Raw genomic sequence first — 24,347 nt, forward strand, 5'->3', positions numbered from 1 at the left:
CGGATGTGCCCTCCGAATATGTCAGTGATAGGGGTGCGGACAAAGTCAGCTTGACGGGTAATGGAGGTCTTGTTTCGGGGGCCCACTTGCTCCCATTCGTCCTCGCTCCCCTCCTCCTTATCAGCAGCATCATCATCCACACCTGACTGGGACTCTGGGCCGTTGGGTGTGGGGGCTTCTGATCAAGACAGGAGAAGAGACAACTGATTTAGAACCACAGTCAATGGCAATCATAGAGCAGATCCACCTTCAGCAGTGAGGCCAAAGAACATAAAGGAAATTATGTGAAATGAACAGGGACTAGATCAGTTCAGTTCATAAGCAGAGAGCACGTGTTAACAGATAATCGTATGACCTCATGCATCAGATTTAGACCACGGCACTACTTACTCTCTTCCTGAGGGGAGATTAGCTTCTTCAAAGCCAGCATCTCCTCATGCAGTCCGTTGAGGGTGAAGCCCAGGTACTCCTCCGCATCCTCCTGTCGACCCTGACAGAGAACGCACAACCATCAGCACTAATGAGACCACGGTGCCAAGAGAGCCTGCGCTCTAATGTAACATCACAGACTCAGCAGACACAGGCCCTGTCCACTGTTACTGAGCTTCAGGACAGGACATCAGTGTGCACATGGCACAGGTGAGACACAATCTAAACCAGATAGCTCCTGACTCAGGCATTCCCTAACTACCTCATTCCATTTGGAATAGCTTTTTTTAATTGTACCTTATCTGGTTCTGAAATTAGTAATGAGTCAGCAAATCTCATGCACCAGATGGATATTTGTACATGTATCCATGTACTGTACCATCAGACAGGTACAGACTGAACGTCTCTGGTGCATAGACTCAAGTGTACTGATGAGGATGTGGAATTTTACATAAAATCAGTGTCAGGAAACAGGTGATACAACGTGTTTCAGTTTATTTGCTCCAAGTCCCTGAACACCTGAAAGTGTGGAATGTCTGGATGGTTCAACATTCTAAATAAAACCCGGCTGAAACGTAAAGAAAAAATAGTTTATTGATGTTATTGATAGTAGGGCCGGGCGATACGGCCTAAAAAAAAGAATCACCTCTTGATTATTATTTAAAACTCGGCAATTCAAGATATACATGTTAATATGTTTTCCCTTCATACGCTTTGTTGTACAATTAAAGGTCAAATACACTGCATTTCAAACAGTCAGCAATAATCTAATTTAGGGCTTGTGAAACTATACCTACGCTAAATATATAAGCCTTCCACAAGCATAAGACCCACTAATTCATTATTTTATCAAAATAGTTTGACCTGCTTTTTTTGCAATAATTACTGATCTGGATTTTAAGTCTATGAAAATAACCTTTTTGTTACAAATGTAACCAGAATCATGTATAATGCACATTCACTAATAATGACTAACTTGTAGCAAGCATTATAGAAAATTAACACGTCTCAATCAGTCAAGCACAAGCGCTAGTGAGTAGCCAGCTAATCTTTAGATTTCAAGTTTAACCAACTTGGGCCTATTTGCTAGCTAACAAGGTATAACAGTTCAATTGTTATGAACACACCATTCTGTGTCTCCAGCTCTCTGAAAAGCATGCTAGCCTGTCCACTTGGTTCAGATGTTGAAATCATGCAGCCTACCTTATTTCTCAGCATTAGAATTCCTTATGTAAATTGTGTTTTATGCTTATTGCACATTTATAAAACACAGAATAGACAACAGTCTTTGGCTAAAATGCTGAGCATTCATTTTCCAGAACCAATGTTCATTGATACTCCTGTTTTAGTAGTGTCCGCTCTGCGAGCAACTTGAGTTGAGACATAAAAAGGGAATCGTTAGAAAGGTTAACTTCCTCTATTACAGTAAAATAATGTGTTTCAGTGTCCATATGACCCATTCTGTTGGACCAAACGACAAATGCAAATGGCAAGTTGAAGCCGCTTGTCAAGAGAGGAAGAAGTGATCTCTCATCTTTGTTGTTGTTGTGAGTGGCAGGGGGAGGGGCTTGGTGTGTGTGTGTAAATGGGAGCAAAGGAAAACATGACAACAAGCAGACATAAAAAAAAGATAGTTACGATATTCATCTCTAAAACGTTCAAATGAAATCAATACACTGGATTTCCAATGGCTTTACCTTCTCTGAGAGACTCGACTTGATGAGGGTGAGGAGTCTGTAGATGTAGTTGGGTTCAAAAGGAGCACCTGGTCGAATGTCTTTTATCATCTTCTCGCCAGCAGCTACGGAAAAAGCAACAAGGAACACATCAAATTAACATCAACAGGAAATAAAAGAAACTCTAGCTCTTTTAGAAGATGCTGACAGACAGCTTACCTTGCTGCTTGGCTTTGGATGGCACAGGCATATTGCTGAACTCATTGACAAGCCTTACACTGGAGGGAGTGGGGGGAGGAACAAGGTCAGGGAGTTGTAATTAGCAAAGGAAGTACACACCCAACCCAATGCAGTGAGCACACATTTAACACCTACTCTCAATACCCTTAACACAGTTTCACCAATTTAGCTCAGGCAGGAATTTGTCATCGCTGCTTATTTGCACACAAACAAGACCTCCATTGATTGTGAGATTTCCCTTTTAAAAACAGCCAGTCAGCTCCCAGGGAGAGAGGCTACTTACAAGTTGTCCATCATGGGTGTGGAAGTACAGGGTCTCTGGGTGTCATTGAACAGGGGAATGGACTTCAACAGGTGATACATGGGGGGGCAAGCAATCAGGGCCTGCAATGTCTTGGGGGTAGCAGTCAAGGGTAAAATCACCTCATTGGAACACTAAATACAGTCATTTAATGTAACTTTGTTTTTGACATGGTGTGATTCAAGCATTTCGCATGCAGCTGAGAAAAGGATACAGCGTTGATATAGCACCAGTTTCCCCTGTTGATCAGTCCTCTTGGTTGCAAAGACACCGGTTTGTGTATCAACTTCACATTCTGAATTAGTTCTGGGGATTCAAACAAGTACACATGATTTTGAACACACATCCCTTACTAAATCAAACAAAAAGTTAAAATAGAAGTTAGTTTGTAACCCTCAGGCAAAAAAAAATATCCATTTACTCCATACTGTGCTATATAGACTGTGTCCCTTCTTCCAACTCTACATCATGACAGTGGTACACAAGGCTGGTTTGTCAGAACAAGGAGATACTGTGCCACGCCTAGGAAGGGAGACTGTCACTAGCAACACAGCTTCCATGGTAACGTGGACAGACATTACAACATAGAAAGTATCATAAAACAATAGCACATAATCACAACGGGAAAACAAAAGGGTAAAAATACCAGCAATTTCTTTTGATAGTTTCGCCTACGTACATAGCATATTATGAACAACTTCCAAATTATAGAAACATGTTTTTTTTTTAGATAACAGGTTTGCTAAAAGTGAAACGGTCATTCCAGGAGAAGAGAAATATAGTTTGGCTAAACAGTAAATGCACACTCCAGATAAAATCCAGTCCAGAGATGAGATAGTATACTGGTTTGGAAATCAAAATGAGACGTGGTAGCGGTGACACCAGGGTCCTATAAATAGCTTTGTGTTCATTTCCTGACAGGAGTGTGAAAGTCTGAGCACTGTATTGTGGGTACAAAATAAGCCTTTCTACTGGACGGTGAAGGAAACCACGTGGAGCCTGGTTGAATTATTTACAGCCGTAGAGCACAGGAAATCATCAGGTTTATCTAGACAGAAGCACATTAGGCTGCCCAGAACCCCTCTCTCTCATAAATACTTCATAAGGGTGCCGAATAGATGAAAAATCCCAGTTTACTAAAAGGATGACAAAAATGCAGCGTCAACCACAATTTACAAGGAGGCTTAAGTAACCCACTGAGATAAGGCCTGTCTGTATATTTCCTCCAGACACAGGACTATATCCATGAGGCCTGAGGAACCCCAGGGTCATAGCACTGAGTGAGACAATAAATAATCCCATCAAGACAACCACACATTACCCAGACATGGCAATCCTCCCTGTCACAGGCTGTTTAAAACCACCAGTGTACCCTGTGTAGTCCCAACACCTGGAGGCTGATGTTGGGAAGTGAGTAACCAGGATATGATCCTACATATCCAATTTAATTAGGCAGCTTACAAGATCAACTCATTATGCAGCCTTGCAATTTTCTTTTATATTCTGTGTGTGTGTTAGGAGAAAGGGGTGAGGTCAGAGCTCTATCCTGCTCTAGTCTACTGCATCTGAAAATCCATAAGGTTGATGTCATGGTAATGGACATAATTAGTGCTGCTCATACATTATTGGTAAAGCAGTAGCTTTAGCCCACCCTCTGCCTGTATTCTCATGAATGCAGTCCGGAATAGAGGCCTTCAACATGTATTAGTATTACTGCTATATACAATGACTCTCTTTGACACCAGCAAGGGCAGTTGGCTACATGGGAGTCTCCCTGGGCTCACATGGCCTGACATTCATTCCCCAGCTCCATTCATTGGGGCATTATTGGGGAAAACAGGGTGGTGAGGTAAAGCATGTCATGGAGATGTGTCATAGCAATCAGGGCCTTACCAAGCATTGAGTGTTAGCACCACCTGGTGCTCATCTGTATCAGTCTAACTAAATGTCCCAATGTTGACACCAAGTGGATGGTAGGCTGAACTTCAGCACATGCATACAGAACATTTAATGTGCACAAATTAATCACTATTATAATAATCAATGGGTATAATTTTGTCAACACACTCTAGGGCTGACCACAATTACTCGACTGGTCAATTGGTTGGTCAACCGAGATTTGTTTTAGTCGAGCAGTTGCAAATATATTGGCGGCCATCACAGTGAACTAATCCATTGCGGAGGCCGCGGGGATGGCACAGTCCAAGGCGGCGAGTGTGGCTGCACAATGCACGTCTCTCTCCATAATGCACTCTCCCGCTAATTTCTGCACATTCATTGTTTCCTAACTTCATTGTGTGTATTGTTTGCTTTTGATTGTTAGTGTCAATCAGTTCCCCATTACATATATCACCAGTAGTACACACGGCTAATTCCTATCATTTCTAATCTATAATGTTTGTTTGGTTACAGTAAAGTCTTAATGCATGCAATATTATTATTATTCCGGTCTTTAACCGTTTTCACTGTCAGAGCGGACAGGTTATTTGCCGAGCGCACAACCTATGCTACACCTGTGAGAAACAAGTTTTGGTTTACTTCATTCCATTTACGGGTTGTCAATTTAGTCATTGTCTTTTGTTTGGAGCGTTCCTGTCAATGTTGAGTAAGGATGTGCACCTGATTACGCATAGAAGTAGGCCTATAGGCTACCTGGCCTGTGCGTAAATGTAGGAATATAAATGTGCCCATTTGGGGATCTGATAGTATTTCTGATCATCTTAACGCACCACCACTAATGAGTCGTGAAGCTTCTCAAAGTAATGTTTTCTTCACCTCAAACAGCAAGCAAACAGAGTCTGTTTTTACATCCATTGAGATTGACAATGATTCCTCAATGCATTTTAAAAATTATAAATGTCATGCTCTGATCCGTCATAAAATAGGCCTACCTGATTACTTCTTATCCCTAGCACAAATAGCCTACAGCTGTGTGTCCAGAGTTCACTGGCACGGGAAACTGAGGGCCCAGAATATTTTATACAATTTTGCAAGGAGCTTCAGGCTGGACTCAAGTTAATAGCTGATACAACATTTCAAGTTCGTTACAGACAACCCATGCGTAGCCAATGTGATTTAAAAATCAGGATATTTTCTACCTGTTGGATGCATTGTTTTCATTTGTTGGCTTTATAGGCTATTTCTACATAGTTACTTTTAGGTTTGCATCATTTACATTTAGATTTTTGATTAACCACATGACAATGATTTTGAGATCCGAACATATTGTTATAAATTAAATGAAACTGTTCCACAAAAATAAATTGGCATTCCACATGAGAAAGGTTGCCGACTCCTTACGTAGCCCATTGCTGGCAACTTCAGGACAGTAATGGCAAAATCTGCAAAAGCCAGTAGGAGCGGGAGGATGTTCGGGACAGGTTAAGATTTTTGTCTTCTGGCTCCCTTGAGTCATTTGTGTCTTATTTAATCAAACAGTGAGCTTAAAGCATCAGATAAAATTAACTATATATGCATTGAGTTTATTAAAACACACAGGGTGTCTATATATGGAAAAATAAACTTAAAAAATGTAGACCAATCGATTGGTTGAAAGAACATGACTTTCGGTCAACCATGATTATATATATATATATATATATATATATATATATATATATATATATATATATATATATATTTTTTTTTTTGTTGTTGTTGTCAGGGACAGCCCTAACACACTCCAAAGGACATAAGGGTTAACCTGTGACCTCTCCTTCCTCACACAGTGGGGCTATCTGTGAGTACACTACCTGCAAGTTTAGGGGCCATGGGATCCTCTGATACATGGACAGGGCTCTCCTTCACCTCCCCAGCCTTCTCATGCTGCTCCACGGCAGCCAGGGAGGGAGCCACTACCTCTACCACGTTCTTCACCTCCACATAGGCCTGAGGGCTTCCAGGCAGAGGCTTGGAGTTGTGGAAGAGGCTAGCCCAGGATTTGAGGGGGTTGGCAGTGGGCGCAGCCGGAGAGGCAGGCGACTTAGGCTGCTCTGCCACCGCCGGCTGGGCCTCAGAGTCTGGGGAGGAAGCAGGCTCCACTGAGGGAGCTGGGGACAGCTGCTGGGGCTGCTCCAATGCCTCAGAGGCCTCCTTGTGTCTGTCTGCACTGATGCCAGCATGGGGCTCAGCCAGCCCATTAGCCACCCCACTGTCCCTAGCCTCCTCCTCTTCTTCAGTAGTAGCAGTAGCAATGGTGGCAGGGGGGCTGGCCACAGCAACCGAGGGGGGAGGAGGGGAGGTGGGGCAGGGGCTGTGCCTGCCGCTGCCCAGCAGTTCAGGGCTCTCTGGAGCCATGTTCTCAGGCTGCTGCTCTGCAGTTCTGCCTCCCTCTGCCACCCCACTGCTCTGAGAGGAGGAGGAAGAAGACGAGGAGGAGGAGGAGGCCGCGTCTTTACCATCTGATAAAGAGGCGGCTCCACTCGTGAAGTCCAAAGACGAATCATCAGGGCTATCACAAGTCCTCTGATTCACAGCAGCCGACGCATCCGCCGCTGCCGCCGTAGCAACAGGGGCTGAGGTGGAAAGTCCGCCCCCTGACAACACCTTACCAACCATGTCCTGCGACCCGAGGTGAGGGCCGCTAAGAGCGTGACCATTCACCAGCCCCTTTCCAGGAGGCCCGTCCACACCCATGCCACCGCTATTGGGACCTGAGCCCTCCAAGTAGTTGTAGTATCCTGGCGGGCGCTTTTTCTTTTTCTTCCTCTCCCGCTGGCCCAGGCTGCCCGGGCCCCCGTCCCCATCCTGGCAGTTCTGGTTGCTGTCCATGGCGGAGGGCTCAGAGTCTGGGCCATCAGGTCCATCCGGGCCGTCGGGTACGTCCAGTGAGTTGTATTGTGCTCCGTCTGGGACGTCTGCTGCCGGAGAGAGGGCTGTGGCTGTCTGCGGGGCCTTCTGAGACGGCTGGCATCCCAGGATGAACTCTGGAGCCTGGGGGTTCAGAGTGCTGGACACCTTGAAGAGAGGATCCTTCACTCCCACAGGCTCCAAGTCCATCACCTCGTCCACACCAAACTCAATGCGCTGGTAGTCTTCACCTGCAGAGGAGGATATGTCAGTCAGCTTGGGAACATAAGGCACTAAATACTGTTGTGACCAATTATTCATACTTACTACTTGGCCAATATCTGGCATTCAAAACAAATTTTGGCATCATGAAATATACAACAATTTACAACTTTATTAACTGTCACAAACTCAATTGAATATATCAAACATTGACCTTGAGTACTACACAAATAAAAGAGTATCAAGCAATGAACAGTAAGTTCAATATCGATTAGATTTAACAAGTTGCTAACATTTCAAATTGAAAGATGATAGGCAGTGAGAGAAACAGCTGAAGGTGAACACGAGGAAAACGTTAGTAAATTCAGATCATCCCAACACTGAAAATGGTACGGCCGGGGTTTATATAAGACACGACTGATCATCCATACAAACCAGCCACCGGAAACCCTAAGGGGGAATGTAAGGTATGGTTAGCGAGTACGTCGAGATTCGCTCTTCTCTGTGGATTAGAGTGTCCTTTGTTAGTGTTTTAACCAAAAGGATTTAATTCCAGAGTCATAATGATGAATTGAGAGTGATAAACCCTAGCAAAACAAAATACCTACTGTAATTGTTAGCTTCCATATAAGACCATTACTATGCCCTTATAAGTCCAATAAAGGGTTTTCTCAATCCATCCAGTTAAGTGAGGGAGGGGGTATACAAATCAATCACAAGTCAACTTAAAGCACTGCTACGGTGCCAATGTGTTTAATGCAATAGAGGGGAGATATTTAACGGCATCTAAGCATGCAAAGCCTCACAGATCGTACGGACAAGAATGAGAGTAAATAGGGGCAAGGTTTAGAAAGCCACCAGTTTTTAAGACCTGGGTTTGAGTGCTTCAGCAACAAGTAATAAGCACAGAGTGTCGGACCCAAAACTCACCGCAAACCTGCCGTCTCATAGACTCCGTAATGTAAGGCACAGCAGGAGTGCAGTAACTTCCTGAATAATTCATACAAATCAGAGTAAGAATCAAGTGTTATGAGCAGGGGAGGGGTATGGTTGACAGACTTTTTGTAACTTGGTGGCGCCAAAATCCTTGTTCTGCAGGTATGTTCGGACATATTTTTACAAGTAAAATCGTATCTTAAAACAATGTCAATTCAGACTTAAACTGTCACTCTCTTACATGCAGTTCAGTCAGGTAGGTCTGGATCCAACTAGCACAGACGGGCGTATGTTTGACTTTGGTCATAACCATTACATCATGTGGGGGCAAGAGTGAGGTCAACCCAGAGAGCACTGGCCGGCCTCATGCAGATGACGTTCGGAATGTCTACAAGACAAACTTAAATAAATCAGAGCAATCCAGTAGACGTTCTTACCTGAAGACTGACTGACGCAGGAGACTTTCTCATTGAAGGGGGGAAGCTGTCAAAGAGCAGAGAGATTAGATTACAAATTAAAAACAATTTCTAGTTAAAGTAAATAATCAAACATAGCGTTAACCTCAGACCACGACTGTTGTCAGTCTGGGCCTTCCTGCTTATCAATGAATCACATCTGTGTAATGTGCACTTTGGAGGGGGGCAGATGACAGTATAGGTGATAAAAACATGTTATTTTGTGCCGTCTTATATTGTTCACACTCACTAAACTGAGAACATGAGCAATAAACCATTGTCTTCTGTGTTTTAGACAATGACAAAGTAAATAAACACACTGGACTAAATCTATAAACTCAGCAGTTTTGGTGTTAATGAGCTTCCAAAAGGCCATTCTTAAGATCGACCTGGTTAACATTAAGAGCCACCGGCACTCCAACACATAACACCGTAGACTATATCGTGTCAAAACAGCTATAAGCTGGAGGAAACGTATGTGAATAAATGTTTCATTCAAAACTCATTGTCTTACCTCAACATAACATCGTGGAGTCACGAAGAACTGATTGATCTCATCAGGGCTGAACTCCCCGAAGATGTACTGCAGAGAGAAAATATACATTTACATAAAACACATGATTTAACATACTGAGGATAATCATATGCAACCTTTTAAATCAATATATTATTCTTTAAATCACTAATATATATATATATATAGTATCTTCGATATTAACATGTGTAGGAAGCCTAAGTGTGAAATATTGCTCAAACATCCAAGACCCCATGAGAAACACACTTTGAAAAAAGTCCACATTAGCCCTCCATTTGTCTACGGACAATTTTACAGACGAGGAGTACACCTCTTACTGATGAACTGACACAGTTGTGACAGACCCGTTGGAGAGGTAAAACTAGGCCTACTGGGAGAGGCCTTTCTTATCATCAGTCTTTCCAGATTGCGCCATGGGTTTGGGTAAAAGTAAGGGACAACATGGAAAAGTGACGAGTCATGCAGCATTAGAATGGCAAAATGGCTCCCGGCAGCCCACTTCCCAGAGAACTGAGCCAAATGGAGAGACCTGACTCACTGGCTTCAGCCAATATGTAGCACATTCTAAGGCGGGAATGAACTTCAAACAACTGTACTGTAGGCCATTTTTTGTCATTTCTTCAGAAGTGGAGTAAAACAGCACTTTTGAAATCTTAGCTGACATTTGGCTACAATGCATTATTTGATCAATCTTATGTCCCCAAATGTAACAACTTAAAAAATGTTCACACAATGTTCTGGGGAAGGAAAATGTTAATGGCAGTGAAGTATCATTATGTGGTATGCTGGTTTGGACTCAAATCTCATGGGTTCATCCAGCTGGGCTTGATATTAATGCTTGCTGGACAATAATAATATAGATTTAAGTTTCCCCAAATGACAAGTAAAAAAATGTAATCACAATATCAAACAATTACACCAAATCAGAATTGGATCAGAGGCCAACATTGGAATAATAATGCCTCCATGACAAAGTATATGTGATATGCATATTGGCTACAGCCTCAGGTCCAAACTGATGCTGATATGAAGGAGGCGCCAGAAAATGTAGCCAAACTTTAATGAGAATTACATAAATATTGGCTAAACACCAGTCATGTTTGACAAATATAATGAAGGATAATTAACATCTGAAGGCTTGATTCTGTCGACATACTCAAAGCACTTCGTTCAGATCAAATGGTCACAAGACCGGAGAGTGAAGGACAGTGCATGTTGCACTCTGCACATCACCCACCTTGAATCTGAGCGGAGGTGGCCAACATTTTGAAACTATTTCATTATTTAATGGTCTTTTTTATAGAGCTTATAATATGAAGAAATAAAAATTGATCAACATTAAGCAAAACTGTCTGATTAGATTACAAAAAAGTTACTGCCTCAGTTTTTTTACACTTTTATTTAATCTGCAGTGGTTATGAATTTTGGATCTGTCGTCCCAGAGTGTTTTAAACCGTAGACATACTAAAGTACAAGGTTGTCATTTTAATGTTGCAGTAATTTATAGGCTACCAAAAGGTGGCCAGACATCCTTCAGGAAAGCCTTAAAGGGGCAGTGTTTTATTTTGAGACAGATATGCAGTCGTCAATAAGGAGAGTGCAGCCAACATTACCGTCTGATTCTCTTTTCTATGGTAAAAAAATACAGTAATGCATTTTATTTTGTAAAGTGGTTCCTTGTAACATACAACGATGTAAAAATGGTGTTAGACCATTTTTCTATTTTTGGACAAGTTACAAAAAAAAGTTACTGTTAAGCCCTGTCCAGGGATTACTCCTTCTAGCTGCACCTTTGCTAATATGATTAAGCAAATTGAGTTGAGTACTGGCAACACTTTACACACTACACACAACCAAATTCCCCATATTAATAAATTGGAAGTGGGGTGGTCATTCTTATTGTTTGCAGAATCATGCAGAAATAACAAGTCCATTTTGTTAATTTTCAATGACCCACATCGGAGGTTTCAAATACTTTCAAATATAGGAATCTCCAAATCTCACACCAAACCCTTCTGCCATCATCAATCAGTTTGTAACCCAACTGGACAAAGGCCAATCAATGTGTGTTCATCTAAACGGGAATCTTTAGGGAAGGCGTTAAAATGTCGGTACAAACCTGACAAGGCAATCCCCCTCCAGACCAGACACTAACAGTGGGATAGTACTCTAACCAGCCACGTGCTGGCCACAGCCATACACTACTTTGTAAAGATAATTATAGCCAGCATGGGGAAGGCAGGTTATCTTAATCCCAGTCGCACTGCGTAATTGAAGGTCTCTTGCACTTGCTGCACACCGACGTGAATTGGTCCTTCAATCACATGGCGACTTTTCTTGGTTTGGCTCATTACAGAATAGCAGGGGCCAAAAACATATCTGCATAGCATTACAGCCTGAAAATACATTCTTGAAGTCTTTCAGTAGGCAACAAATAAAAAATGATTTCTAAACAAAACAAGTGTTGGTGGTGCATGGTGAGGGGAAGGTGTCCAATGATATGGAGCAGTAAAGAAAAAGGTTGAAACAAGCTCGCTAACGACACAGAATCCTCCCAGCGCATTTAACTGTGGGACATGAAAAGGGAGGCACAGAGAAAAGAAAGTGCAGTTCAAGCATATGTAACTCTTTGCAAATGAGGGCCCAACATTGCTGAAATGGCACTACAAGCGACAAACAGCCAGCTATAATCCAATGGCCTCAGGACAGCTAATACAATCACAAAAGAAAGAATGTCACTTTGCCTCTTTCTACAGGCGTGCTACACGTACCACACTAAGCTTCCCTCGCTGTTCGTTTGGATTGAGGATTACCACAAAATGGCCATCTGTATTACTTCAACATGCTCCAGTGAGACGGCGTGCACACACACACACACACTTTTAATGAATGTGGTTAATTACAGATCAGGGAGCAGGGGTGGGGCTTACATTCTAAGGTGGGATCCATATGAAATATAAAGCACAATTGCATTGTCGCTGATAAAAGGAGCTAAACTAGAGAAACTGAACACATGCTCATTTCTAATGTTAGTATACTTTATGTCAATAGAGTAGAATGATAATCATATATTGCAGATAGCATTCAATGAGGCTTCTGCTTAACAATAAACAAAAATACATCCAAAGTTTGCTTTATGAGGAAGACAGCTTTAAGGAAGTGGATGGCTTAGAGGAGTGGGGGTGTATTAGAACATATGTCAAACAAGAGCCAGTCAAACAAGATGTTCCACTGGAATTTCAAGTTACCTGACATTACCAACTCCCACCTGAGGTATAGAATAACAATCCACAACCCCCTATACCTACAAGGACTGGGACTCCCTCATCACTACTACTACCCAGTGTTCCCTATTGGACTGGGACTCAGCCAGCCCGGCTCTGCAAGGCCTCACAAATTGGAATGCAAAGAGTCACTATTAGCAAACTTGGCATACCATGAACATGCAACACTACAAATAAGGTCAAACACGTTTTGAATAAACCGATGATGCATGCCGGGGCTTGCGTATTACATTCTTATGAAGAAAAGTTAAGTATGATGAGCTAGCACAGTGAGTGATGCCCAAGAACTGAAAAAACGTTAACTAAACACTGAGCAGAGACATGACAGAGAAGAACACTAATTTATTCACATAAGAGACACTTTAATACAGGGCGATGTCATTCAAACACTACCAACAGCTGATTGGATTCGCTGAGGCCATGGTTTTGCAGGACCTTTCAAGGGTATGACAAATGGGAGGCAGCTCTGCTTTCTAAACACTGTTCCACCCTGCTGTTCAGGAAAATACCTAACTAGCCAGGCAACGCTGAGCCTCATGATCCATTTACATTATGTTGAATCAAGAGCTCACCATTCAAAAAATGAAGGCCACCACCAACATATCAGATCATCCTTGTAAATTAACCATAACCCTTTCCGTAGTTAATTTTTTTTTACTTTAACACATCAGATCTTCACTGTGACAAGAGGTTGCCACCTTTTTCAGTTACAAACCTGTAATTAGGTCTAGGTTTACCCACAGCTACCCACTCCTAACCCGCACATTTGTCATGTGACATTAAGACAATCCACCATTCCCAAATCCATGCTGTACACCAACTGACGAAACTGTCAAAAAATAAAATATGGGCAACTACACAGTACAATATACTTAGGTAGAAACTATACAGGCCCATGAACCATTTTATGCTTGACGTCCACAATACGTGGAAGCATTTACTCAGCTGAAGATTCCTAGCACTCATTTACTAACTTAAAAAATGTTGTGATGGTACTTTGGTACGCAACTCTCAGACAACCCACTGCTGTGGTGTGGAACGGTGTCCAACAGCTACCATTCCTCTGCCCTTTTCTTCAATCTAGCAACCCTGAGTCATAATGCAAAGATGTGGCTTCTGCTGCTCCTTGTGCACAACCCATACATTGCAGTTACATTCAATTTTCTGCAACGGGCAATGTCATTCAATCAATTTTCTTATATGCCCCGAGACATCTTATATAGTGTAAAATGTAATTTTATTGTGAATCATAAATGAGAGTCTCCCTTATGTGCATTCAATGCCACTTCGCTCAATCCCTGATACCAGAGCCTTATATTAAGAATATAAAATGGTAGGGGACTCCTGTGTTAAAAATCACCGTTGGCAGCAATTACAGCTGCAAGACTTTCTCGGTACGTGTAAAAGCTTTCCACACCTGGATTGTGCAATATTTGCCCATTATTCTTTTCAAAATTCTAAATGGTTGTTGATCATTGCTAGAAAACCATTTTCAGGTCTTGCCATAGTATTTCAAGCCGATTTAAGTCAAAACTAACTCAGCCACTCAGGAACATTCACTGTCTTCTTGGTAAGCAACTCCAGTGTGATTTGGCTTTGAGTTTTAGGTTATTGTCCTGCTGAAAGGTGAATTAATCTCCCAGCATCTGGTAGAAAGCAGACTGAATCAGGTTTTCCTCTAGGATATTGCCTGTGCTTAGATACATTGTTTCTTTCTTATCCTGAAAAACTCCCCAGTTCTTAATGATTACAAGCATACCCATAACATGATAGTCACCACTATGCTTGAAAATATAGAGTGGTACTCAGATATATATTATTTGATTTGCCCCAAACATAACACTATGTATTGAGGACAGAAAGTGAATTGCTTTGCCACATTAACCTGTCAAGGTATAGGGGGCAGTATTTTCGATTTCGGATGAAAAGCGTGCCCAGAGTAATCTGCCTAATACTCGGGCCCAGAGTCAAATATCTGCATATTATTAGCTGATTTGGATAGAAAACACTCGGAGGTTTCTAAAACTGTTTGAATGATGTCTGTGTATAACAGAACTCATATGGCAGGCAAAAACCTGAGAAAAATCCAACCAGGAAGAAGGAGATCTGAGAATTGTAGTTCTTTTGAATCCCGATCGGAACTACAGTGTCTGTGGGGTCACGTTGCACTTCCTAAGGCTTCCATTGGCTGTCAACAGCCTTCAGAAAGTTTTTTCATCATTCTCCTGTTACCGGGCAGAGAATAGTAGCTCAGTCAATGAGTGGACTGCCTGAGGACAAAGGGCTTGGTGATGCTCGATCCCGCCAGCACGCCCCTCTTTTCTCCTGGAATGAATACGCTATTGTCCGGTTGGAATATGATCGCATTTTTACGTTAAAAATACCCTAAAGATTGATTGTAAACAACGTTTGACATGTTTCTAAGAACGGTAATGGAACTATTTCACTTTTCGTCTCTGGTACTGCGCTCACGCATTATGCCTTTGGATAGTGATCTGAACGCACAAACAAAACGGAGGTATTTGGACATAAATATGGAGTATTTCAAACAAAAATAACATTTCTTGTGGAAGTAGGAGTCCTCGGAGTGCATTCTAACAAAGATCAGCAAAGATAAGAGAATATTTATAATACTAATTCAGAGTTCTGTTGATGCCAGAACTTGGCGGGTAGCTGTATAGCTTGCTTCGATGGATGAGCTATGTACTCAGAATATTGAACAATGTGCTTTCTCCGTAAAGTTATTTTGAAATCTGACAAAAGCGGTTGCGTCAAGGAGTAGTGTATCTATAATTCTTTCAATAACTGTTTTAAATTTTATCTACGTTTATGAGTATTTTTGTAAATTGATGTGCACATTCACCAGAGTTTTGGTGGGAATACATTTTCTGAACATCACGCGCCAATGTAAAATGCTGTTTTTGGATATAAATATGAACTTTATCGAGCAAAACATACATTGTATTGTATAACACGAAGTCCTATGAGTGCCATCTGATGAAGAGCAAAGGTTAGTGAATATTTTAGCTGTACTTTTGGTTTTTGTGATGCATGTCCTTGCTTGGAAAATGGCTGTGTGGATTTTCTTGTGAAGTTTATGTCCTAAGAAAATCTAATTTGATGCTTTCGCTATAAAGCCTTTTTGAAATCGGACAATGTGGTTAGATTAACGAGAGTATTATCTTTAAAATGGTGTAAAATAGTTGATTGTTTGAGAAAATGGAATTATGAGATTTTTGCTGTTTTGTATTTCGCGCCATGCTATTTCACTGGCTGTTGAATATTGTGGGACGGTCACGTCCCACCTAGCCCAGAGAAGTTAACTACAATGTTGTTGATCCATCCTCAGTTGTCTCCCATCACAGCCATTAAATTCTGTTTTAAAGTTACCATGGTAAAATCCCTGAGCGGTTTCCTTCCTCTCCGGCAACTGAGTTAGGACGGCTGTATCTTTGTAGTGACTGGGTGTATTGATACAACAGCCAAAGTGTAATTAATAACTTCACCATACTTGACTCAAGACATTTCAGCTTTTCATTTAATGAATGTAAAAACATAGTTCCACTTTGACATTATGGGGTATTGTGTGTAGGCCAGTGACAAATCTCAATTAATTTTATATTCAGGCTGTAACACAAAATGCTGAACAAGTCAAGGGGTGTAAATACTTTCTGAAGGCACTGTATATTATACCCTCAAATTCCTTGTATTGTAAACCAGGGGTTCTGAAACTTTTTGCAGCCGGGGACCCCTTTTGTGATAGTAAATTCATGTGGGACTCCCTCAATCAGAACACAACTTGAATTTGATAAATATAGCTTACAATGAGTTTTATTAAGACTTCGGTAGTGCATGGTCAGATGAAACAAGTCTTGGGCCCTGGGAAAGAACATTTTTAAAGGGCCGTCTCTTGGCATCGAAGAGAATCTGTCAGTTTAAGCTAATTTCCAGCAATCGACACATTTTGTCATGTGGCAGAGATGTTTGTTGTTGCAGCTTGAAAGCTAATATCTTAGCGGACCCCCATTGCAAACTAACAAGCTGCTAGCCAACACTAGCTAGCAAGCAGACATTAGCAACGGAAAGTTAACAGTGATAGTTATGATAGAATATTAGCTCGAAGCTAAACTGTTAGCTTGCTATGATATTTATAACATAGCTAGCTAGTAGTGCTGCGCGATTCGTGCTTTTAGGTCAGTTGTTTTCTTTATTAAAAAACACTCATGATCTTCAATAATTCTTTGGGACATTAAATGCACTATGAATTATGCGGGTTGAATGCTGTAACAGAATAAAATAAACAATTAATGGAAGTGACTGTCCATTACTACTCATCAACCATAATTTATTCAATAAAATACTCTGACTATTTCAATCCAAGTCATCAATCTCTATAGATCTGCTGCCTATGCTGTCTGACAAAATAACTATTTTAGTTGTTATTCAAAGTAAATAAGGCATACTTTTGACTTCTGAATACCAACCATCGATCACTTAGATCAAGGGGTATCTACCTGAAAATACACGAAGAAACCGCTTTCTACCCCTCTCAACCGCACACTCTCTCGTCGCTTAGTCTCCGTGTCTGCTCCACATCGTTTTTATTATAGCTCAGCGCTCCAAACAGTCCGGAAAAGTAGGATGGCGCGCAATAGATAATGGTTATTGTAGTCAATCAGCACGTTTTCAGCACCAAAGTACGTAGAATATTAGCCTGTTGAAAACTACAACTCCCTACTATGTCACAGTTCAGACTTGAACCGATTTCTCTACAGAAACTGAGCATTGAGTTAAGAAAAAAACTAAAAGTTTAGTTAAAATAATTGAACAGACATCGGTCAATTAGTTGTTTAAAAAATGAAAAATAACCAAGATATGTTAATCGCTCAGCACTACTAACTAACTACTTGCCTGGGGGAGCAGATGGGTGATTTTCTAGATCCACCAAGGTCTGGAAAGTCAGTGTTTAATTTAGGTAACGTTCTCTACAAGCCAGAATGTTGAATACAATTTCATTTGAACCTACCGGTTGTCTGCGTGGCTGGTCCTTATATAGGCAGGAATGAGAATATATCGACAGGAAAGTATTTTTAAACCAACTTTTGCTGGTAGTGTGCTCAGATGTCTATCACCTGAAGCATGCGCAAACCATGTAAACAAGAACACGAGCTTGGTAAGTATACATGCCTTGCATGCATGTATATGCATTGTGTTCATGCTTCATGTGAGAAATCTAACACTACCAGCACTTTGAAAACTTGGTTTAATAATAATTTATTGTGGATATATTATAGTCTCATTACTGCCCACGCAGACAACTGGTAGAGTAGGTTGAAATTTTATTGGACATTCCAGCTTGTAATTAGATGACCATTTCCTGAATTAAAACAGATGTTCCATAGGTTGGTGGATTTTGAAATTCACCAGTCTGGTCCCCAGCAGGCAAGCTAGCTACATTAATGTATACAGCCATATCTAGCTAGTTGACTAATGTCATTATACCTGGACAGAAGATATAGCTAGCTACCTTTCAATGTAGGATAGATAGCTAGTTAGACTTCAGGCCGTGACAAGTCATTACATCTAAACAGATCATGGAAGTCTGTCCACATGAGTCAGCTTCCCTTGAAAGAAGCACAACAAGCTACGTGCTCTAAAGGGGGCATCAAAAACGGAGTGCACAATGCTCAAGTTCTGAACCGTTTGCAGAATCCTGAATGGTTCAGATTTGGAAATCTACCTAAACCGCCTCTGATCAGGCCCACTGTAGCTAGTAGCTATGTCATTAGCCACACCACCTGCGTCCGCACGAACTGTGGCTAGTTATCCAGCTAGCTATATTAAGCTAGGTAGCTAACTGGCTAGACAAATCAATTCAAAAGTTACCATATACAATTTTATTAATACCTTGCTTATAACTCGTCGGCACTTTTACAATTCACTCATATCTAAATGCTAAGCTAGCTAACAAACAGTTATGAAAATCAAACAGGCCTGTCGCATCAGCCAGAGCAGGTGGGCCATGCACATACACGCAGCAATTTATCAACTACAAATTGTCAAAGGAAAAGTACACCTGTTGGGAGTCTTGAATGTGGCATTTTCGCAACACAAAACGTGCACACACGATTTTTGTCAATTTTTAGATTTTCAGCTAACCCTACTTCGAGTACTGTTGGCTAATTTGAATGGAGGCTCCTCGGGCCTGTACCATGCTGGTGTTTCAATGGGGAAATAGGCTATTTAGGGCAGCATTAGCAAGCAATTTCATCACACTTTTCAATGACACGAGTTACCACTAAATTTCTGCCAAGTAACATCTACAAATGTAACATTATTTAAGACTACTTTTACATTAATCTTATGTCACAATGTGAAACAGTTAAAAATCCTAGACGTATCAGTAGCGTGAAGAGTTCTAACGTTACCTGGTTAACGTTACTCTGAGAAGCCATGCTCCCTGTGAGATTCTCTTTTCCAATCAGAAGATGGACGTTCTCCGGGGAAGGTGTTAGTTTGTCTTGTAATAATTATTACAAAAGACGGCCTAATTCGACATCTTTCTCATTTTCTCGACAATGGACTGACATTTGTATTTTTAGGTTGTTTTATTGCTCCATCATATCACGCTGCTTCCCCCGCCGTCGCCGCCATTTCTGTCTCGCCTCCTAGCTTCTGGCCTGCGCGCGCCGCGGATGGCTTGTGTGCTCTGGGAACGCGTGCGTTTACGTCCGGGTAGGAGGATATAGTAGTGAACGTTTGACAGCTTGAGTAGGAGCTAAAATAGCTGTCAGTTATGTATTGTTTAGGACAGACCGATTGTGTTGTTATAACTAAGATTTACTGCTATTTCAACATTCCATCTATGCACATTTGTAAAAAATAAAAATACATAAAAATAGGGGAAATGGAAATGAAAGGAAACACCCCTTCCCACTACTTTGGCACCAACCGAGCCGTCGGCCTGGGAACCTGGAACCCTTTCTCTTAAAACCACCTGTAGTTATTCTGCACTAAAATCTAACACAAAAAACTTCTCTGCTGCAGCTACTACAAATTCAACCTTCTGTGATTTACTTTCCATCTGTGCGGCTATGTTATGACCATAGCAATAAACGCCTAGAAGCCAACCTTACTAAAGCATAAACTGTTCGAATCCCTACTACTCACAGGGATAGCTCCCGAGTGGCGCAGGTGGTCTAAGATACTGCGTCACTGCAGCAGTACCTGGTTCAAATCCAGGCTACATCACATCCGGCCGTGATTGGGAGTCCCAATTGTGACGCACAATTGGCCCAGCGTTGGCCGTCATTGTAAATAATAATTTGTTCTTAACTGACTTGCCTAGTTATTAAATAAAAGTTATAAAAAAAAAAAATACTCTCAGGCTCCCTCACCATTTGCCCACCATCCTATCCTCTACTTTTATCACCGCATCAGCATAAGACACTTGCTGCGCTGCTCTCACCCCGGAACAGTCAACCTGTCTCACTTGCACAGGCCATGTCTGAGCCCCAGCAACATGGCCACTTCCTCAATTGAAACACCACTTTATCCACCGACACTACACTCCCCTTTGTCCCATGCCCTCGGAATGCTGTTTTGGTAGTAGGGGTGGAGTTCTATAGGGCGTACAGGTGAGAGGGAGGAGCTTGGAAACGAAAGAAGTGCCAAGATACAGGAAAAGTAAAAGACGTAAAGAATCCAATCATTCGCACAAATGAATCCAGATAAGAACCAGAATTAAGAGGTATTGTTAATTTCTTTATTCTATGATTCTTCATTCATCAATTCGTTATCTCAATGTTTGGTTCGCTTCAACAAACAGCATACCTGTGAGCCTTATCATTCGTCACAGGTAACATGAAAATGCATGTATTTTTTTTAAATCTTCATCAGATATACTAACAAACGTTATTGCCTAGTGCCTACTGCCCTCGAGTCACAACCTGGTCTCAGAGCATTTCGTATTATTCGGTACGTAAATCTGAGACACACCAGTTAGTATGTTATGTTACGTTTCGTATGGTATTAATTTGTGGATGTCCATTTCGTATGATATGTTATGACCGTTGGGTTGCTAGACGCTCACGTTATCCTTTCGGTTTTTCCATAAGTAACAATCTGTTTATGTAACCATACCAAACATCATACTAAATGGTGTACCCCGGATTTACGTACAGAATAATACGAAATGCTCGGAGACCAGGTTGCGAGTCAGTGTCAGCATTTTTGTTTGACGTTTTAAACCATTATCAGTTTTTCAATGTGTATTCAGTTATGTGCAGAATCATCACAGTATCATTAGAGTTGGGTCTGACAGTGACCTGCGTCCTGGGTGGTTCTTACCTGACCAGGTTGGAACCATACAGGGAAAACACCCCCAAAACCTGCCCCGCTTTCATTTGGCTCCTGGATGCATCTTTTCCTATTGGCTCCAGGCTACTTCCTCATTCTATGGGTTGCAGTGAGTCATGGGGAAATGCTTCCCACTGGGCAGCTGTATCACAGAGTCGCCGGGCGGTACTGCGCCCCGTAGAATGCCGAAATAGCCACAAGACAATGAAAAGATAAGCTTCCAGGAGCCAATTGAAAGAAGGGGTGGGTTTTGGCGGGTTTCTCCTGGGCAGTTTTTGCCTGGTAAGGTAAGAACCGCCCAGGATGTGGGTCACAGTCAGACTATATTGTATAATTCGGGTTTCATCCCTGCCCCAGGGCTCCTTAAGGAGAGATACCCCTTACTCCTGCTGTTAGATTGCCCCCATCTTTACTCAGTAGTCATTTCTGAATCGGAGGAATGCCACGTGGTAACTGTCACTAGTGCCAACAAGCATTGCCACCAATGTTTAGTAGGGCTACATGCACAAATAATAGATTGGGATTGTCATCGGATCTCCCTGAGATATTTGTATGACACCTTTACACTAATACTCAATTAATCATGGCAATGTTCATTCTAATAATTTTTCAGAGAAGTGGCCAAGAGACCAGACAATGCCAGAGAGGAGCAGATACCTGGAGAGGGATGAGTATAACGAGATACAACAGCAGGGAGAGGGACCGCACTCAGGACAGAGGAAGCTCCTCACATGAAGAGAGAGACCGGGAAAGGCAAAGAGAGAGAGAGTGGCAGAAGAGACAAAATGGATGAGAGATACAGGGATGAGAAGGGCTCTGGAGATGACAGGAGGGACAGAGAGAAGGACTACTCTGACCGACAGCGGGATATGACACCCCGCTCTCACAAGGACCCACCACCTGACCACAGAGGCGGTAGTCAACAAGGACAACAGAGAGCCTAAGAGACCATCTGACTGTCACAGAGTTGCTTCTACTGTTACCATCCTGGGCATGGGCAATTCCACAGTAACAGAATGATTCAGAAACTCCGATTTTTCACTTTAGAATATGTGCAAAACAAAAAACAATCATTGTAAAATCATAACAAACCATACTGCACAACTCTATGCACAAGGACTACTTAATTTCCACCTTTTTTATTATTACAAAAACACATTTACGGTTTGTGCTGTCGTTCTGTTACCAAACTTTGCATCTACACTGTTCTTCAAGTAAATGTGGTTTTGTCCAACGCAGACATTTTTATCTCAATATCAAATTTCTGGGTAACAATTTAGTACGTTACTGTGATTGTTTTCAATTCAAATGAAAATAGATTAGCAAAGAGGGGAAAACTGAAAGCTTGCTGTTATACTGTAGACAGGTTGGCTGACATTACGGAAATGATACACACGCATCGGTGTAGCCGCACGTTATGATTCTGAATGGTCAGATAGCTAGCAACAATGACAAGAAGCTGCTTTGTGGGGAATCGTCGGTGGCTTGTTTCAGCTAATTGTATCTTGTTATTGATACCATGTCTTGTTTTAAGGTGTTTTGACTGATTTTATGTCACTGCTAATATGGTCAAATTTGCTAGCTAGCTAACCAACAAATGGAATAATGTATGAGAGACAAGTGCTCCTTGTGAAAATGTATTTGTTTCAAACATTTGGAGAAGAAATATAGTTCACATGTTGTCAACAACCAACCTTGTCTGTTTTGCCCCATAGTTGAGCACATGTTGGTTTTGTTGCTAAACAACCAACCCCTCTATGGGCAGAGAGGTTTGGAACTCTTTCTTATTGGTCTATTAACTAATTTACCATCTGGTGATGTCAACAGGCAGGCCAAAACTCCATCCCACCAAAACATTAAAAAGGCATTATCATAATTTTCACAATATTATTCCAACCTCAGTGTGGAAATATACAGTGTACAAAACAATAGGAACACCTTCCTAATATTGAGTTGCACCCCTTTTGCCCTCAGAACAGCCTCAATTCGTCAGGGCATGGATTCTAGAAGGTGTTTATAGCTTTCCACAGGGAGGCTAGCTTGCTTTCCCCGGTCTGCTAACTGCTAGCTTGCCTGCCCCGGTCTGCTAACTTGCTAGCCCCGGTCTGCTAACTGCTAGCTTGTTTAGCCCCAGCCTACTAACTGTTACCTTGTTAGCATCGGCCTGCTAACTGTCTGAATCGCCGTGTCCCCAGTCAGCCCAACCACTCACTGGACCCATATGTTCACTTGGCTACGCATGCCTCTCTTTAATATCAATATGCCTTGTCCATTACTGTCCTGGTTAGTGATTACTGTCTTATTTCACTGTAGAGCCTCTAGCCCTGCTCAATATGCCTTAACCAACCATGTTGTTCCACCTCCTACGTATGCGATGACATCACCTGGTTTAAACGTCTCTAGAGACTATATCTCTCTCATCATTACTCAATGCCTAGGTTTACCTCCAATGTACTCACATCCTACCTTACCTTTGTCTGTACACTATGCCTTGAATCTATGCTATCGGGCCCAGAAACCTGCTCCTTTTACTCTCTGTTCCGAATGTGCTAGACAGCCAGTTCGTCTAACCTTTGGCCATACCCTTATCCTACTTCTCCTCTGTTCATGTGGAGGTTAATCCAGGTCCTGCAGTGCCTAGCTCCACTCCCAAGGTGCTCTCATTTGTTGACTTCTGTAACCGTAAAAGCCTTGGTTTCATGTATGTTAACATTAGAAGCCTACTCCCTAAGTTTGTTTTACTCACTGCTTTAGCACACTCTGCCAACCCGGATGTCTTAGCCGTGTCTGAATCCTGGCTTAGGAAAACCACCAAAAACCCTGAAATCTCCATCGCTAACTACAACACTTTCCGCCAAGATAGAACTGCCAAAGGGGGCGGTGTTGCAATCTACTGCAAAGATAGCCTGCAGAGTTCTGTATTACTATCCAAGTCTGTACCCAAACAATTCGAGCTTCTACTTCTAAAAATTCACCTTTCCAGAAACAAGTCTCTCACTGTTGCCGCTTGCTATAGACCTCCCTCTGCCCCCAGCTGTGCCCTCGATACCATATGTGAATTGATTGCCCCCCATCTATCTTCTGAGCTCGTGCTACTAGGTGACCTAAACTGGGACATGCTTA

At 41.9% G+C, this 24,347-nt stretch overlaps 1 protein-coding gene and 1 long non-coding RNA gene across 3 annotated transcripts in view; one reads left to right on the forward strand and one right to left on the reverse strand.

Moving 5' to 3' along the window:
* The window catches only part of LOC106587349 (ubiquitin carboxyl-terminal hydrolase 10), a 35,989-nt gene extending 16,402 nt beyond the window's left edge, over positions 1-19,587 (reverse strand). Inside the window, exons 1-11 of one of the 2 annotated variants that reach the window (XM_014175673.2) lie at positions 19,295-19,587; positions 9,562-9,630; positions 9,030-9,075; positions 8,587-8,646; positions 6,399-7,685; positions 2,861-2,952; positions 2,629-2,738; positions 2,325-2,383; positions 2,127-2,230; positions 391-490; positions 1-178 (exon numbers count right to left, since the gene is read on the reverse strand). In XM_014175673.2, the coding sequence (XP_014031148.1) occupies positions 1-178; positions 391-490; positions 2,127-2,230; positions 2,325-2,383; positions 2,629-2,738; positions 2,861-2,952; positions 6,399-7,685; positions 8,587-8,646; positions 9,030-9,075; positions 9,562-9,630; positions 19,295-19,321 (2,132 nt within the window). In that variant the 5' untranslated portion in view covers positions 19,322-19,587. The remainder of the gene's footprint in view (positions 179-390; positions 491-2,126; positions 2,231-2,324; positions 2,384-2,628; positions 2,739-2,860; positions 2,953-6,398; positions 7,686-8,586; positions 8,647-9,029; positions 9,076-9,561; positions 9,631-19,294) is intronic. The other variant, XM_014175674.2, reaches the window with a different exon arrangement.
* A 714-nt stretch (positions 19,588-20,301) lies between these two features.
* On the forward strand, positions 20,302-22,917 carry LOC123730792 (uncharacterized). Its single transcript, XR_006762220.1, has 2 exons — positions 20,302-20,616; positions 21,838-22,917. It is a non-coding gene; the product is annotated as an uncharacterized lncRNA (long non-coding RNA).
* Positions 22,918-24,347: the final 1,430 nt, after the last annotated feature.

Source organism: Salmo salar, chromosome ssa26 (assembly GCF_905237065.1).
Source record: "Salmo salar chromosome ssa26, Ssal_v3.1, whole genome shotgun sequence".
NCBI classification, from domain to species: Eukaryota; Metazoa; Chordata; class Actinopteri; order Salmoniformes; family Salmonidae; genus Salmo; species Salmo salar.